Raw genomic sequence first — 16956 nt, 5'->3', positions numbered from 1 at the left:
CATCTGTTCATTATTAAAATATAGTCTAATTACGGGATCATACTTCCGTACACACTGGTTATTTTAACAGCTTTGCAATTTGCTCAGTCAACACAAGGCTCTGAAGGAGCCAGAATTTCAGTCATACCTTTTATCTCAGAAGCTGAGCGGCAAAGCAGACAGATGCAGACTTGAGACTGTCTTGCACAACCCGTGCCTGTTCCTGCACTTCTGGGAAGCGGGAAGAGCTTGACAATTCCCAAACGGAGAACTCCGAGGCACTGGTAATGCGTGTCCTTAACTAACACTTTAGAGGAGTTGAGGCGAGTACTTCATTCTTGATATCTGGTGCTCTGTGCCTCGGTTCTCAAATACTAACCCGATTTTTAACTCAAATGATGCAAACACTGCACTTGGATCTACTTTTTCGATACCAGCTACAAGATGCAATGTTCTAGTAGCAGCTGGACCATAGTGGCTTGTTCAACTGACTGACACCTAATTTAACATTAAAACATTTAAATCATCTGATACCTAATTTAACACACAGCTTTTTAACGCTGGCCGAAAGATTTCAGTCTTAACGTGTGTTAAATTGCTAGCTGGCTTTTATATTAATTTAGTGCATGACTATTAAGTAATCAATACTCTGGTAAAATATATTAATTTTCATAAAAGTAGGGTCTCTTAGAACAGTATTTTCTCTTGATTTGGCCTCAGAATATCAGTCTCAAACCGATTCAGTTTCTAATGAGGTGTTCTAACATGGTAAAGAGTTAATACAAATCAGACTACTGCCGTTGCACAACTGTCAACAGCAGTGCACAGTGCAGTTTGTAAAGCCACATTTTTAAGAGCACGGTCATAATACACACTGAGAACAAAGTGAATTTTAGCAAACTTTTTCTTTACTAAAGTCTCTTGTTATAAATTACACAAATAACTTTATAAACAAATCCCCCCAGCTTGCATTTTGTTTGAAGTAATAACTTTATATCATACAAATAAAGAAATTTCAAGTATGAAAAGTGCATTATTGCAATAATACGTCTTTGCAAGTCCAAAAATCTTGGTTTAGAATAAAACTGTAAAGTGTAAAAAAGGAGTAAAACAATCAGTGCCATCTATTCATTCAAGAAGTCCAACATCTTAAAAATGTTGCTTAGTGTGTTGCAGAGGCAGATTTACATCTGAAAGCAACATGTAATTGAAAAGAAGCTGTGTGTGTGTGTGTGTGTTCATCATTTTTCATTATTAGTTCTTTTTCCCGAGTTTCCTTCACCTTTATTGGCAGGAATTGACAATACAAACGATGGTGTCCTTGGATATCATCCGTTCTGTGCTGCTGCCACTTGCATGTTCCCAAGCTCTTCATCCTCCTCATGCATTCGCTTTAAACTTCCTGCAAAGGAAAAGGGGAGAAGAATACACCTGAAAATAGCAGCTATAACAAACGGCAGCTTTGAGCAGAACTACAGGGCAGTTTTTTGTTGCAGGGACTCTAACTTTTTCAAAGATTCAACTTTAGAGACAGGATTTTCCCTGCCTCTTGCTGAGAGCACACTTTCTTCCCTACACTTCTCTGTAAAGAAAAGCAGCTTCTCAGCACATGGTTCTTTTACTGTCCCCTTCACATGTCCCCTGGACTCCGTCTTATTTTCTCTACCTACCTGTAGTACCAGGTGGAACCGAGAGCGATCTCTCCAGCTGCAGTGGTGACATCATCTGGATGGTTAATTTTGCTAGATAGATGGCTTCATATTCCTGAAAGAATTTGATGATTAATATTGCTATTAGCTTGGTATAGTACTTTGCAAGGCAAAAAAAGAACTAATTCAGATAATTCACCAGGACACATCAGAGGTATCTTGCAGGAAAGCACAGATTTCAAAGTCGGTTCTTTGCTATTCTGACATGAACGAAGTGTCAGGAGGGCAGAGCGGAAGAAAACAAAGGCTAACAAGAAATGGCTTTAAGGAAGAGCAAACTTTTGTCAAAGCATTATGCCAGAATGTTTAGATAACTCGTTCCCAGCAGGGATTCAAACAGCAAAAACAAACCAAATGGTTTCAGCACAGCAACTTCAGAGATTTGTTACAAGGACAAATCACATGAGTCTTGAAGCTGCTCTCTAGTGACGCGTCACCCATTCAGAACCACAAATTCCTCTTCAAAAGGAGATGTTTAAATTAAAACAGGAGATTCCAATCACGATATCACCAGCCAACTAAGCAATGTTAGGGACGTTGCAAGTCTGTTTAAGCACACTATCCTGAAGTTTCCCTGTCACTCAACCAACAGACCCATGAACTACGGTGATGAAGTCACTTCATGGCATTTTGCTTTTACAGACTTATGAATTTTATCACCATCTACAAATTCAGCTGCCCAGAGGCACCTCAGAGGCACACAACAGCTACTTGGAGGTGTCCTTGCTATCAGTTAAACTATTCCAGAGCCTCTTAGCCACTGCCCAGAACAGGATTTTCATTTTTCCTCCCTCCCAGGGCTTCCTTTTCTAAGGCTCAAGGCTAATGAACTAAAATAGCCTCCCTTCTTCCTCCCAACCTCTACTGTAACTTTGGAGATTTCAAAGATCTTTTTACCACATACATTAAACATAAGTAGAAATGGCTGTTTTGTAGCAAGAGGATTCAAATGGCTTTTGAGAGTTGACCAGAAAAAAAAAATCACCTGAAGTTGATGGACAAATCCAGCATTAGGATTAATACAGAATCTTCTTTCTTGAACATAAGTAAATGCATCCCTTAAGAAAACAGAGAGAAAGAAAGATACATCAGCTGAAGACAGACAAATCTTTATGGTTTGATGAGTCTCTCTTCTGATTGCCAGTTCTTAGAAAATACAGAACCTTTAAGGGCTCCCTGGAACTGCTCTGTAGAACTGTGACTGGGTAACACACTTTTTGCCCACCCCGACCTGCAATGCTCAGCTTGCTGGCCCGTTTTGAACACACTGCTGCAACAACCTCTCGGGTCTCTGCTGCACACAGTTTTCCTGCAAAGCATCCATCCATCTAGGCCAACATCTTGTTTCCACTAGCTGCAGGTGGCTAGGAAGGGTGCAGACAGACCTGTGCTAGACAAATGGAAAAATCTGCTGTGTGGAAAGTGTTTGCTCAGTCTCAACAGGTAACAATTTGCTTATGCAGCAATATGGGAGCATTCACATCATCTCCAAAATTATTTACTCAAGCCACTTAGATTTAAAAGTTGCACCTATAGGTGGATCAGATGTCTTATCTGTTAACATTCTCTTATTTGAGCTTTTTTCACACAAATAGTCAGCTACACGACCATGCGGTGTCCACTTGCTCTTACCTGTACTTCACCCCAAACGTTTCCATTATGTATGCAATAACTAAGGCAGCACTGAAAAGAAACAGAAAAAAAAATAGAAAAAAAATATATTCCCATGGTTTCAAAAATATAAAAGCAAAAAGCATAGTTTCCTACCTTCTAGAAATCCCTGCATTTCCATGGACAAGAACTTTTCCTGAGGAGAAAAAAAAGCTACTTGTGTAGATGGGAAAAAAAAAATCTTTCAAGTTTCTCCTTTTTATGAACAGCTATGCAATACCAAGATACTTTCTGAGGAATAACAGGTGGGTCTTACACTTCACTCTAGATCACTACCTAGATTCTGTCTGTTGCTGCCCTGGGATGGCTGCTCCTCCAAGGATTTTGAGCAACAAAATCTGTATTCCTATGACTGCAATGCAGATTTAAATCCCTTTGCTGGAGAAGGGACAGTCCTTATGCACAGATCATAGTTAAATTGAAAAAAGATGAGCAAAGGTTTTGGCTATCCAGTTTTGAGGCAAAAGGAGAGAACAACACTTTGCTCTCAACTTGTATAACATAGTGCAAATCAACCAGACTAAACATCCACATTGAAGAAGATTTCATACTTAAGGACATCTAATACATACCAACTAAATATTTTGAAGCTTTAACACCACTATATTAGTATATGAAGAAATAAGTAAATCTGATTTTACCTCCACTTTGTAAACTTCCATCAATAAATTCTTTAGTCTAAAAAGAAAAAAAATAGAAGACTCAGAAGATTTCAGAAGATTCCATATGCTACTACCACTTGCACTTAGGTTTGGTAGAATTTTTATTACAGTCTCCATATAAAGTGACAGTAACTCACTTTGTTATTACAGTCTTAGACAATCATTTTTACTGCCTATTCAGATTTCCTTTGTACCTCCACCTATTCATAAAGTTGTCAGAAGAAAGTAGCATGAAGCCAGATGTGTTTAATTTCCCAAATGCATAAAACTCTGCTCTGTGTGTTATTTACAATCCTAACGTGAGTAATTTTGACAGTGCAATAAAAATAACTTCCAAATATCTTTGTCTAACAGTTTGGGAAGGGTGCAAGGAGAAGGGGTGAAGAGTCCCACCAACGATGCAGTCACGGCCACCACACATCTATGTTCCTAAATCTTCCCCAAAGTTCTCCGAGGACATTTTCAGTTATAGAAATAGGTCTAATGAACCTATAAAGTGAGACACCATCATGGGAGCTCTCTGGAATAATGCCAAGTATTGATTGACCAAATCCTGCTGGATATTCCCTGTTTTCACACTTTAGACACAGAAGAATCTTGATAGACACAAAAGCAGTTGGAAATATAAAAGCTCTTCTTGTAGCCAGAGAGGTCAGAAAAATATTAATAAAAAATCAACTTAGTGTCTTGTGTCATTGGTAAGAAAGTTGATGCTATGGTGGGACAACCATCGGACCTAGCAATACAAGTAAATGCAAAAAATCATAACCAAGCAACACAAAGAGACAATTTTGTTCTGATCAGGTGAAAAGCAAAAGCCAGGTAATTCTTTGTAGGGAAAACTCATACCAGGCCCTTAAAAATACACTAAAACAGAGCTACTACCACGCTAGTGTCTGCAAGACTTGTAAAGGATGTTTTGCAAGTGCAGAGAGCAGAAGAGGGATGAGTTCATCAACCAGTTTGCCTTTCCATGCAGTAAAAACACAATCACCTCTGATATATACAGCGAGGTCAGAGGAGGTTTTTTATTTCGGTGTGTAGTAAGTACTGTTTAAAAGAACTTTAAGTCCTCCACAGTAAATGCATGTTTCCAGTGCTGTAAAGCTTAAATTCCATCAACTAATTTCCATTTTCCACTGGGGGAAAAGGGAAAATAAATTTTCCTACAGGTCAAGGCTTTCCAAATAACTGGAATTTCTCTACGACCTTTAAAAAAAAAATCTTTTTGAAGATATGAAAATACTAAGTACTCAGGAAAAAAAAAAGACAATAATATGGCCTTGTGGACTCAGACAATTTATACCTCCTCCTGCAAGCACAGAAAATGAGGTGGAGTTGAGATAACTCACCCATTGCTTAACAGGCACACGCAAAGCTGAGAACTCCTGAAGTGCCTCACCTTGGTCATCCCAGATTTGAAATTTCCTACCTGTCATTTCAGAAAAATCTTACTGGGCAACTTCACTCCCAATATATTCACATTAATACATAAACACTTACCATCGGGAAAAATCGTATTATGTTTTCCACTGGATTATCTGCAATATCCAAGACTAAATATCTGCAACGAGAACAATTATTCTGAGCACACACCACTGCTGATCGTTGCCACCACATCCAGGTGTGCACATGATCCCGTCCTGCCCCAAGATTCAAGCAGGAATAAGGAAGTCACCACTGTCCACATGGCTTCGCTTTCCAGGCTGGGCTCCAAAAGCAAGAAGCCACCCCCTGAGCTGTGACAAACACACGAGTACAGTCCCCAGGACCCCTCCCAAAAATCCAGAGCCCACCTCTATTTTTAAGTAATATATTACATACTCACAGCCCCAACATCAATATGTAAGCACAGGCCAATATTCTTTTCCGGGGCCTTTCTGGCAGCTTTTTCAGTATATATTTTCTGAACACGTTAGTGCCAAGTGCTTTTAACTATTCACAGCAAAACTGTACTCAGAGCTAACAACTTCATGAGTGAAGACAACTACTATAAACTAATGGATATTTCTCATTTGTGGACTCCTCCATGTCCAGAATTTAGCAGGATGAACATACTTTATGGTTTGGGTTTAAGATTTTTTTTTTTCTGCAAACAATTCAGCAATTTTGACATGAAAATACCTGGGACAAACGCTAGCAAAAAATAAAAAACATCTTCTTAACACGAAACAAGCCTTAAAAGAAAGATGTTCATTGTTTACAGTTTTGAATGTTATGTTCATTTCTTACCTAAATAACTGTTGGAAGTTCGGTTTGATAAAATTTGCTTCAATGTTTTGCCGTATGCATATTACATGGGTTATTCCATGTTTCTGAAGTATAGGTAGCTGGAGGGGAAAAAAAGAAGTCAGATTTAACTATAGAATCCACTTAATTACAGAAAAATAAAAAGAAAAGTTACACTTAAATATACAATGGGAATAGATGATGTCCCCACGGAAAATTAGGGTTAGTTTTGTGATATTCAAAGCACAGCACAAGAAACTATGTGTTTTTTGAAAGACAAAAAAGTGGAACTACTAGGAGTTACAAGAAAAAAATAATATTTCTAACGAAAAAAACATGCAACAAAAGCGACATTTAGCAAACTTGTTTGTCTGCCCACACCTCAGTTCTCCTGAATTTGCAAGTTCCTACTTGCTGCAGGAATTTCCAGCTAGCATTGGATTCTTGCAGGAGTCAGACCACTGAAGGTCAGATCATTTAGACTATGATGCAGACTTGTATATACGGCCCTTTTCTTTGCATCTCCAGTGAAGTAAAACACTGCTATTTACCTTGTTTTTCTACACTAATGTAACTTCCCAGCTTTGATGCAACACTTTCCCTAAAAGAAACAGACTGCCTGCACCAGCAGTGTTCAAACCTCAGGAGTACATCTTTTTCTAAGAAAAAAAATCGTTAAGATCAAATAAAAAATTTAGGATTTTGATACAAAAACTAAAACATAAATGCTCACTGCAATTAGTACAGAAGCCATTTCAACCCTGCAATATTTCAGTTTGTATGTAAAAGACAAAGCTGACCCGCTAGAGTGTGCGTGCAAGTATCTTATCAAGCCACATGACAATCAATCAGGGTTCTTTTTATTATTATTGTTATTATTTTCCTCCCCTAAAATACTCTCTAGCTCTCATGATTGTGAAGAAAAAGTGCCCCAACACACAATTGAGTGATGGGGTAGTTCAGACCCACTCTGGAAAGAGGGAGGTAGAGACACTTGGCCCAGGTATCCTTCAGACTAAAGGAACCATCCCACAATTGCACAATTTATTACTTGGAAATGGAAAATGAAAGAAGGTAGAGGATTGTAGAGAGATACTTGCAAATGCTCCAATATATTCCCCACCATAACAAATCGTGAAAGCCAAGTGTCCTTATGAGAGACTGTTCTGAAAATAAATAAATAAATAAAATCCTACCTTGCTTTTCATAGCTGAAGAATATGGGCCTAAAAATAGCCCAGGTAAAATTTCCTAGAGCAGGGACAAAACAGACATTTAATACCAACTCAGAACTATTTAAAATAATACATTGCACTCAGCCCGGCCTTGGCCCATGGAAACAAGTAATTTACATGTTAGTGAGAGACATGATCTCAAGTGTCATTTATAACACGGAAAGGGAAAATCTGTTTGGCAGAATAAAAGAAACAGGATCTTTGTGCAGGAGATCTTATTTTGGAATAGAAATTAGGTCCTTTCCTTGGATTAGGCTCAGGTTAGATTGCCACACCTTGCTCAGCCTCAGGACAAACGTGGGCTTCAAGGGAACTTGTTACCTGACACGCAGGCAGGGCGACTGCTGGCTTTACATTCCTACTAGGAAAACAGTCATCTTTAACCAGTTATTTCCCCATCGTTAACATCAGGTACATCTAAAAAGCTTATCCTATATTTGAGCAAAAAACAAAGTGCGCCTTACCTGCATCTCTCTCCTCATGGGATAGGTCCAATCCTTAAAATAAAGTAAAAAATAAATAAATATGTATGTGCATGTATAGGGAAAGTAAAAGCAGAGTCACATGTGCCTGTTCTGTAAAGGAATAAAAAATCCATTTTCTCTTGATCGTACAAGTTACCTTGCTATTTAACAGGCACATTGCTTATGCTTATTATTATTTTTCTAGAGGAAAATAAAGAGGAAAATAAAAAAGAAAATATTTTATATTAATTATGGAGACCAAAAGTTACTTTTGAGTGTGATCAAAAAGACAGTCGCAAGAGACTGTTGCTAGACAGCAAGCACAGCAAGCAACTCCCCCAGAATTTGTTGCACACTGTTGCACTTTACCTCAAATAGCCAGGATTTAGCTTTAAAAGGTCTGGAAATTTAAGTTCTACATTAGCACAGTATCAGTTTAATTTCAAAGCAAGCCACTTTTCTACATCTTAGACAATTTCATTGGGAAGGATCCTTGTATAGTAAATATATACACTTGATCTCCATCACAAGGACATAATATCCTGCATCAGTTAGTTATTTTACTGCTAGCAGAAGCACAAATTTGAGGGGTCACCGCTCAGAAGACACCAGTTTTCAGCTGCCTATTTACTGCCATCCACTTTAATTAATCAAAACAGTTCAGAATAAATGACAGGATCAGGTTTTCATCCCTCGCTCCATTTCATAGCGCTGCCAAAGCTAAAACAAAAAGTCTTCAGGCAGATCCTATTCCCATCCTTCCTTCTCTACAACTCCCACTCGGCTCCATTAACAGCCTCTTATTCAATTTTTGACCCTCACATACGAAGCAGTTTTATAGGAGATGGCAGTTACCAGAGCTTGAAGGAAAAAAGAAAAAAGCTGAAATAGCCAAACACATCAAATTAAACAAGCTGCACACATACAACTCATTTATTTACGTAACTTGTTTGATTGTTCCTCCAATGACATGCTGGTGGTTCAATAAGTAAGTAAATGCGAAAATTAAATTATATACGCTAAATATTCCAGCTCTCAAGCTGCAACATCCTCATTCTGAGCACCTGGGGCTGTGAGTGCTCTGAGTATCAGTTTTGCATTAACTCCTTTGGGTTTCAAGGCACAAAACAAATCCAGGGTTTCTCCCAGACACATCCCAGGTACTCAGCAAGTTCTGGGGGGCTCTTGGTAGGGAAAATAGGAAGAATTTTAGTATCAGCAAAATTACTCTGGGAATCCCTAGAATTGAATCTGGGACAGCATTTCTGAGAAAGCAAATGGACATTAAGCCACCCAGAACGATTCTTTGAATATTACGTTAAAAGTCACACCAAAAGGGAAATAAAATCCATATAAATGATTTTGTTTAACTTGCTGAGAGGTAACTAAGATATTTGTGCAGCTTCCAACTGCAAAGATCAAAAGTTACTGCTAATACACGGAAAAAATTATGTGACCAAATGATGATATTTAAGGAAATGCATCCTTTGAAGGTTGACCTAAGCTTGTTTTAACTTAATCACATTGTTCCTCTATTTATGTAAAAATGCAACTTAATCCTCAAAGGCAAGAAAATCCCAGTTTTGTCCAAATATAAAAACAATATTACAAGGAATAAATGCTGAAAAGCTTAAGCTATACTCCAGAAGTACACAAGTGCTTAAGCAGGTTTATTACTCTATTTATAAACTTGTAGAATTTAGAGCCTTAATCTGGAACTAAAAGAAAACACACAAATTCATCAGTGCTGTGGTCAAAGAGACTTAACAATACATTAAAAATACTCCTTTCCAGGGCATTATTAGCAGGAAGTTGGGTTACTCACAACAGCTGTAAGCCGTGCAAGATAAGTAGGCAGGAATTTAGCAGTATACAGTCCAGAGGAAAACAAAACCAAAAAACAGATGCCACAGATGTTCTGATTAAGAAAAAAGGCCGATATTCGTGCATCAGTCTTCAATATGTTTTAAGAAGCTAAATGCTCCAGTCTCCAATGGGATTTACTCTGCAAAACAACTATCTGAGCCAATGTCTCAGATTAAATGTTTTCTTCATGCGAGTACACAAACTGATGAAAGAATGAATCTAGTGATCTCCTGACAGCCCTTCAAGGCTTTTAAAACTCATAATGCAATTTTATTCAAATGTTATGCAAAATTATGTGGAAAAAAAAGGCATTAACATAGCTTGAACTCAAGCAGAGGTCTCATTTTAAGGAATGCATCCATCAGCCGTGTTTTCCACATGGTCTGAAGCACCCAGCAACCAAATAATGACAGAAAGTTCCACCTTTCAGCTGACCAAATACAGGAATTTTGCTAAGAAAATAAGTGATGACATTAGCGTGGGATACAGGAATGGCTCTACTTGCCACAAAGTATTTGGAAAGCTCTACGGAGCCAAGTGGCGATTCACTGGTAGCAGTAATCTCCCATAGTCATAAAAAATAAAAGCAAGAGAGAGAGAACAGAAAAAAAACTTTTAAGAGAAACTGTGTTTGCAACATGAATCTGCTCTTGTGTTCACACAAATTAAATGTCAGGGACAATCCAGGCATTTCAACTGCTGCCTGTGTATCAAGGATTAGCAGGAGAAAAGGCAAGAACGCGTGTTTCAAAGCCCTCTCTTCCTCACCTATTAAAATCTAGGTGAAACAAACCGAGTAGACCAAGGATATTGCAAGTTCTGGGATCTGATAATATCCAGCTCTACAATATCCCAACTACAAGCAGCTCATCCAGGGCTACTCTGCCAAAAGTTACGGTTATTTTGCCACGGCTGCACCTGCTCTTCTAATGAAGAACAGCGTAATGGCAAAATCAGACATTCTGCACTGACGTGGAGATGGGAATGTTCAGTTGTTAATTTGGGCTATACATGGCCAAACTCCCCTTGCCTTATTAGTTGGGCTCACAAGCTACCCTAGATAAAGGAATAAGCTCTCAAAAGTACTGGAAAAAAATAGTAAAAATAAGTCAAAGCAGCGATTTCAGTAGAAAGGCGAATTCAACATCAGTATTTATCCTCTCCAGGCTTAGTTGTTGTCTCCTGTGCACCACGGGGTGTCAATCCCGCTCTGCAATGATTTCTTCCCAGCTCTTTGGGATCATTACTCCTTTCCTCTTGAGAAGCTCTGCCCAACTCCCAGCAAAGCCTTTGTGATCACTGCAGGATTCTGACCCCTTTCCAACGCTAAGACAGCTCTTTTGTTGTTGATTAATGGCATCACCCACCTCTCTGTACAGTCTCCTCTTCTTATCCTAATCCATCACACAAGGACTTCTGCATGATTAATCGTTTGTCATGTACCTCAAATAAGGAGCTGTTGCAATTCTCAAGCCTATTTTTTTCCCATGTCTAGTGGAATATTTATATAAGCTATGAAATTCCTATATCCCAAGCCTGGAACAACATTTTTCAACAAGCTGTGAAATTAAAGCTCAAAACAACTCTTACTGCAATGATAACCCCTCATTCCACTGACCCGCTTCAGCTCCTGTATCTGCTCTGTCTGATCTCATCTGTAACTTCCTACTGCTCTATGAAGAAAAATAAAGTTACAGCTACATAGTATTACATAAAAACAGTCCATGATTATATTAACTGTCAACATCACTGCCATCTCCCCTGGCAGGACACAGCTTAGAACACGGAGGGGTCCTGACCTCATTACGAGATGGTCATCCTGACACACAAAGCTTTAAGCTTAATTCCAAGAAGTTTTAAATCAAATCTGCATTACGAAATGCAAGCATACCTTGTTTTTGAAAGGATTTTAGACAAGCGGTTAGAAAAAGAGCTCTCACCTCATACAGTCCAGCAAACCTGGAAAAAAAGTCCATTTTCATCTACACTCTACTACCCAAAGCTCCTTCACAGCTGCTTCATCAGCACAGCAATAATTCATTTCTGTGAATTATTCTAATTTCATTCTGTTTTATCCAAGATGTAAATTCACAGCCTCTCCAAATCCTGTCACAAGTGCTGACGTGGCCTTAGCTTCTTCTGTTCCAAGACTCTAATGTCACTATCCAGAGTGCTTGACCTGAAGCACTATACTAAAAACTAGTTTTATTAGCCACTTCTACATCAGGAGGGAAAGTCTAATTTGGGGATGGGGGGGTTAATAATATACATTTTTTTTCTCCCACAGGTCTTTTATTTCATTTTAAGACACTTCTGATTGTTTTACAGGCCAACACCACACTGCAACTCTTCAAGGCTGAAGTTTGTTCTTTTACCCCTTCCCAGCTAGAACCCCCTTCAATTATACTTATTCCAGCTAGTTACAGTGAAGCCTGGCAATAGTTCATTAAAAACCTGTACAAAAATTAATTTAGTTACAGGACTGGGCTTTGTGAAGTGTAATGAAATTACAGTTGTCAAATGAAAACAGGAAATGTCAAAGTAGTAACAGAACAAGTTAATTCTCAATCTTTAGGAGTAGAAAGTCCTAGTGCTGCTACATGAACAATTAAAAGTGCCCTCGTTATTCACAGAAATCATTTTCACCTGAGATTGAGGATGGCATCAAGGATGAGAGCGCTAAACTAAAAGAGCATTAGCGTGGGCTCTGTCATTCCAGCTGCCTCGAAACAGCGGGTGGTTAAAGGACAAAGTCCCGCTCCCATTTATGCATCCCCAGCAGATGTATAACCCTATGGTCATCAAGCTCAGAAAACTAATTGTCAAAAAGAGCTTTCCTTGGCCTGGTGCTTGTCTGTGTGTGCCTGCTCGCCAGTACAAACCCGGTGGCAGCCCTGGATGGGTGCAAATTGGGTAAAGCTATTTCCAGGGGCAAAGCCATCTACGATGGGATGGTTTTTGCTCCAAATGCCAAGTCTGCAAGAGGATCCATAGGTTCCCATAGGTTGTAGGCTAGGAAGGGGTGTTCAGCACTGCCTTCTGTGCAGTTTTGAAGTGTACTTGTCCGATGGGAAGTCCTTATCGCAGAAACCTTTTTGCCTTTGGAAAAAAAACAAAGGGACACAAAAGCAGGAAGGTGGAAGACAGCACAATAGCAGGTGGGAACAACAGAGCACAGAGAGGAAGGAAGAAGGGCATGATCGGGAAAATAAAGGCTATTTTGGCAAAGAGGAGACACACAAACACACATGAAGGGAAAAGGAAAAGAGGTAGACTAAATGGAAGTAGACATATAATGTAAATAAGATGTATTTGTTTCCCTTACTTCTCATCCTGTTACTTTGGTCCAAAATACACTTCTATCGGCTTATTAAATACCAGCTTTAATACACAGAATTGCCAGTACAGGTTTTCATTAAAGAATGATGCAGTGGGCAGGGCAGAAACGCTCAGCTCATGTTAAGCACGCAGCCAAGTGGCAGGACCGCCACATTTCTAGTGCTATTTCCTTTGCACGGGTGACTTGCAGAGAAGTCACAAAGTTTCTCTCCGTGCTTCTCCTGCATTCAGCCCACAGCCATCCAACCTTTTCATGAAGGATTTGTGGAATGGATGCAAGGCCCACGTTAAGTGCTCCTGAAGAACACTACTCTGCTGCACTGCTGCAACTCACTCCTTTTGATATATGCAAAGTATTTTGATAACATCCCACAGAGTTAGGATCAAAAATCTGTCAAGTGATTTACACCGTCCTGGCATGACGCAGCAGTCGCTTTAGATTTCTTTTGCCCTTTGCTTCCATGGGCAGGTAGAACATATATAATACAGGCCTCCTACTTACTCTGAAGAGTCTGTAGACAAGGGGAATTGCCTCCTTGGTGTTGAGAGGATTATTTGTGTTTCATATCAAAGGGAAGAGGGGAAAAGCTTAAGTGATTGGTTCCACCTTGGCTGGACAGCACTACCGCAGCTAGTGAAAAAGCACTCAGAAGTTAGTCAGTCTTTCAGACTACATACAACTGACATGAATATTGCTTAAAATTAATTCTGATGTTGTTATATCAGGAAAAAAGTCATTTCTGAAGATTGTAGTAAGCTTTGGGCCCACATCTTGGGAAACTTGTCCAGTTTGATACGAACATATAAACCCAAGAAACTGCTTTGTAGCGTGGGCCATCAACATTGCTCCTGAGGCTCCGGCACGCTATCACCTGCCTGTAACACAAGGGAGCTTAGAGATTCCCGACACTTGGAGCATCTATCAGGAAAACTTTGCAAGAACCATGAGCGATATTTCGAGCGCCCAAGAACCAGGAGTAGAAAAATCCAAACGGCATAAGGAGCTGCAAGAAGTAATTCAAGTTTTAATCACTACAGACGTAGTGCCGAAAGGCAGAAGCTGTTTTATCCTACACTTTACCGGCTCGTGTTGCAAAACTGAGCAGGTCACCGGGCTGCAGCCGGCACACGAGAAGGGCTGAGGGGAAATTCCTCCTACAAGCCAGCCCCGACCCACACTGGTGTAGACGAGTGGCAGGCGCTTGCAGAACGGGCTTTAATTTTTCCTGTAGTTTGCATGCAAAAGGGTAGATAAGTAAAATATATATATATATATATACACACACATGTAGAAGTGACTCACGTCACTGAAAGCGCTCAGAAGAGCTTCCAGTCTATCAGTTGCTGAGATATCAGAAGAGATTAGATCAACAAAAGTAAAGAGTAATGACTTTCTGATGTCTTATCATAATTAAAGGCATCAGCAGCGATTCCATGAAAACTGAATTAAGCGCTGCTGTTTGCGACAGATGCAACAACTCCGCAGGGCTCGGGTACTAGCAGCTCCCCACGTGAACACGGTGACATTTTGCACCGAGCATTTGACACTGTGACACCCGGGGAGGCACTGCCGGCACGCGGGGCCAGGGCGCCGGAGCGGAGCCAAGCGCGGAAAGCGGACACCGGGCATGGGGGGGTCTCGGTCCCGCTGGCTCCCCATGGCTTCTCCAGCATCCGATGCCCAACGGCTGGAAGGGCCCGGGGACTCGCTGGAGTTTCTAGGAACGGAGCTGGCAGCGCGTGCGAGAGGGGCAACGATCCCTCTCGGGTCCGAGCAAGGTGGAGAGACACCGAAGAGAAGGAGGGGGGGCCCGTGTGACCGTGAGGCGCAGGGGCGAGCAGGGACCACCCAAGGGTGCCACACGGCACACGGGCCACCAAGGGCCACCAGCAGCAGCAGCGAGAGCGCGGGGCAAGGCCCAAGGCCCCCGCCGGGACGGGGGCGGGCGGCAATGTCACCAGGGCCGGGGGCAGGCAGCGGCTCCACGCGGCCAGGAGGCGGCGGAGCCCGCGGGGAGGGGAAAGGGGCCGGCCCGGAACCCCCCTCCAAGGCGGGGAGCGCCGGGCCGCGCCACGCGGGGCTCCCGCGCACGAGGCCGGCGCCGCGGGCGCCTCTCGCCCCCGCTCGGCGGCGGCGGCGGCGACAGGGCCCGTCGCGGCCCCCCCTGTCCCTTCCTTTCCCCTCCCCTGGTCTCCCCAGCGCGGGCGCTCACCTCCGAGTCCTCCTTGGCCTGCGGCAACGCGGGGAAGGCCGGCTTGGCGAGCTCCATGGCCGGGCGCTCTCCGGGCCGGGCAGCACCGGGCAGCGCGGCTATTTGGGCAGCGGGGCCGCGGGCTGCGGCGCGGCGGGAGGCGGCGGCGGAGGAGGCGGCGGCGCGCTGAGCCGCTCGCGCCCGGCCGCCATGCTGCTGCTGCTCCTGCCGCCTCTTCTTCCCTCCTCCTCCTCCTCCTGCCGCCGCCGCCGCCCCTCCGCCCGCCCCCGGGCCGCGCTCCAGCGGCCGCGGCGCCGCCACCAACGGCCGCCCCGCCAGGGGGGCGGCGCCGCCGCCCGGCCCCAACGGCCGCCGCCTGGCCCGGCCTGGCGCCCGGCTCCGTTCCGGGCCGAAAAACGGCTCCTTTCGGGCCGTTCGTGCTGTCGTTTCACGCACCGGGGCAGGAGAAGCGGGGCTGAGCTTCCCCCCCGCCTTTCTTCCCCCTCAGAGGGGTTCCCCTGGCTCATAGGGCTCATTTTTCTGCCCCAAATTCTCCCCAAAATTGAGCTCCGTGACGCCCACCCTCCTCCTTGCACACACAACTCCCACCCCCAGAAAAGAAGAGAGGCCCTCCAGCAGAAAAACCACCTTTCAGACACTTTATGTGGCTTATCTGGCCAAAGAAGGGGGCTTTGGCACTGTGGCTTGTCCTCACACGCTCACATCTTGCACAACCACAACACAAAAATTTTTGTACTAGTCAAAAAAAGAATCTGCAACAGCCCTCACCTTATATAATACACCACTGTAATTACTCTATACCTTAACCTATCTCTATTTTGTCTCATGGAGCAGTGATAGGGACCGACACGCAGCTGTGCCTATTAAAATGGCCAGGAAGATGCTTTTAAATCTGTGTTTCCTGGGTGTCCAGAGCTAATCCAAGGAACGTGCCTGTCCCTGAGCAGACCCAGGGTGATTGAATCAGGATCACTAGAAGTAGCCCGAAGTCCAGGAGAGGACAGTTGCAGTCTAAGATTTAGGTGAATTGCACAATACAGAAAGCCAATCCCCCAACCCACAACTGTGTGTGGAGGCCATCAGAAAACAGAAATAATACACTGTGACAGATGGCCTTAGCCTTCCTGGCAAGTTTTTCATGTGTGTTTGAATGATAACTCAAACAGCTGCAGAAGTTGGCTCCCAGGCAGCACAAAGCCGACCAGCATAAGGCCAAATTTCAACTGTGCAAGAGCCAAGGCAAGTGCTCTTCAGAGCTCCAGAAGCCCGAGGAGCTTTCTAAAGCAGCACAGCTTCATGTTTAACACCTAAAATATAAGGGACTGCTTCAGTCACTATAGACAGGGGCAAGGAAGTCTCTCCCTTCCACCCCAAAAACTAGAAATAAACTTTTATGTGTCGACTGCTATCACTTTCTCCACCTCTATAGCAACGGGCAGCTGGTTGTCTTTTAAAGACACTCAAGATGCTTTTGCTGGTAAAGCAACATTTGGCACAGCAGTTACCCTTCTAGATTGAGAGAGATAGCATTTTAAGCAGAGTATACACAAACACCTTAAATGACTTTAGTTACTGCATTCTAAGCAATAA

General features: G+C 42.5%; 1 protein-coding gene across 1 annotated transcript; it reads right to left on the bottom strand.

Moving 5' to 3' along the window:
- Positions 1–988: 988 nt before the first annotated feature.
- Positions 989–15512, bottom strand: STYX (serine/threonine/tyrosine interacting protein). Its single transcript, XM_088538906.1, has 11 exons — positions 15367–15512; positions 7949–7981; positions 7447–7500; positions 6254–6351; positions 5525–5585; positions 4001–4037; positions 3456–3495; positions 3321–3371; positions 2674–2746; positions 1650–1743; positions 989–1381 (listed from the first exon to the last, which is right to left on the bottom strand). Exons 1-11 carry the CDS (start codon positions 15421–15423, stop codon positions 1308–1310), a joined length of 672 nt encoding a protein of 223 aa, XP_088395032.1. The 5' UTR covers positions 15424–15512; the 3' UTR covers positions 989–1307.
- Positions 15513–16956: the final 1444 nt, after the last annotated feature.

Source organism: Tinamus guttatus, unplaced genomic scaffold, assembly GCF_059628265.1.
Source record: "Tinamus guttatus ecotype Peru unplaced genomic scaffold, ASM5962826v1 Tinamus_guttatus_pri_ptg000048l, whole genome shotgun sequence".
Lineage (NCBI taxonomy): Eukaryota > Metazoa > Chordata > Aves > Tinamiformes > Tinamidae > Tinamus > Tinamus guttatus.
The sequence above is the reverse complement of the archived record's forward strand: the minus strand, read 5'-3'. Positions and strand labels throughout refer to the sequence as shown.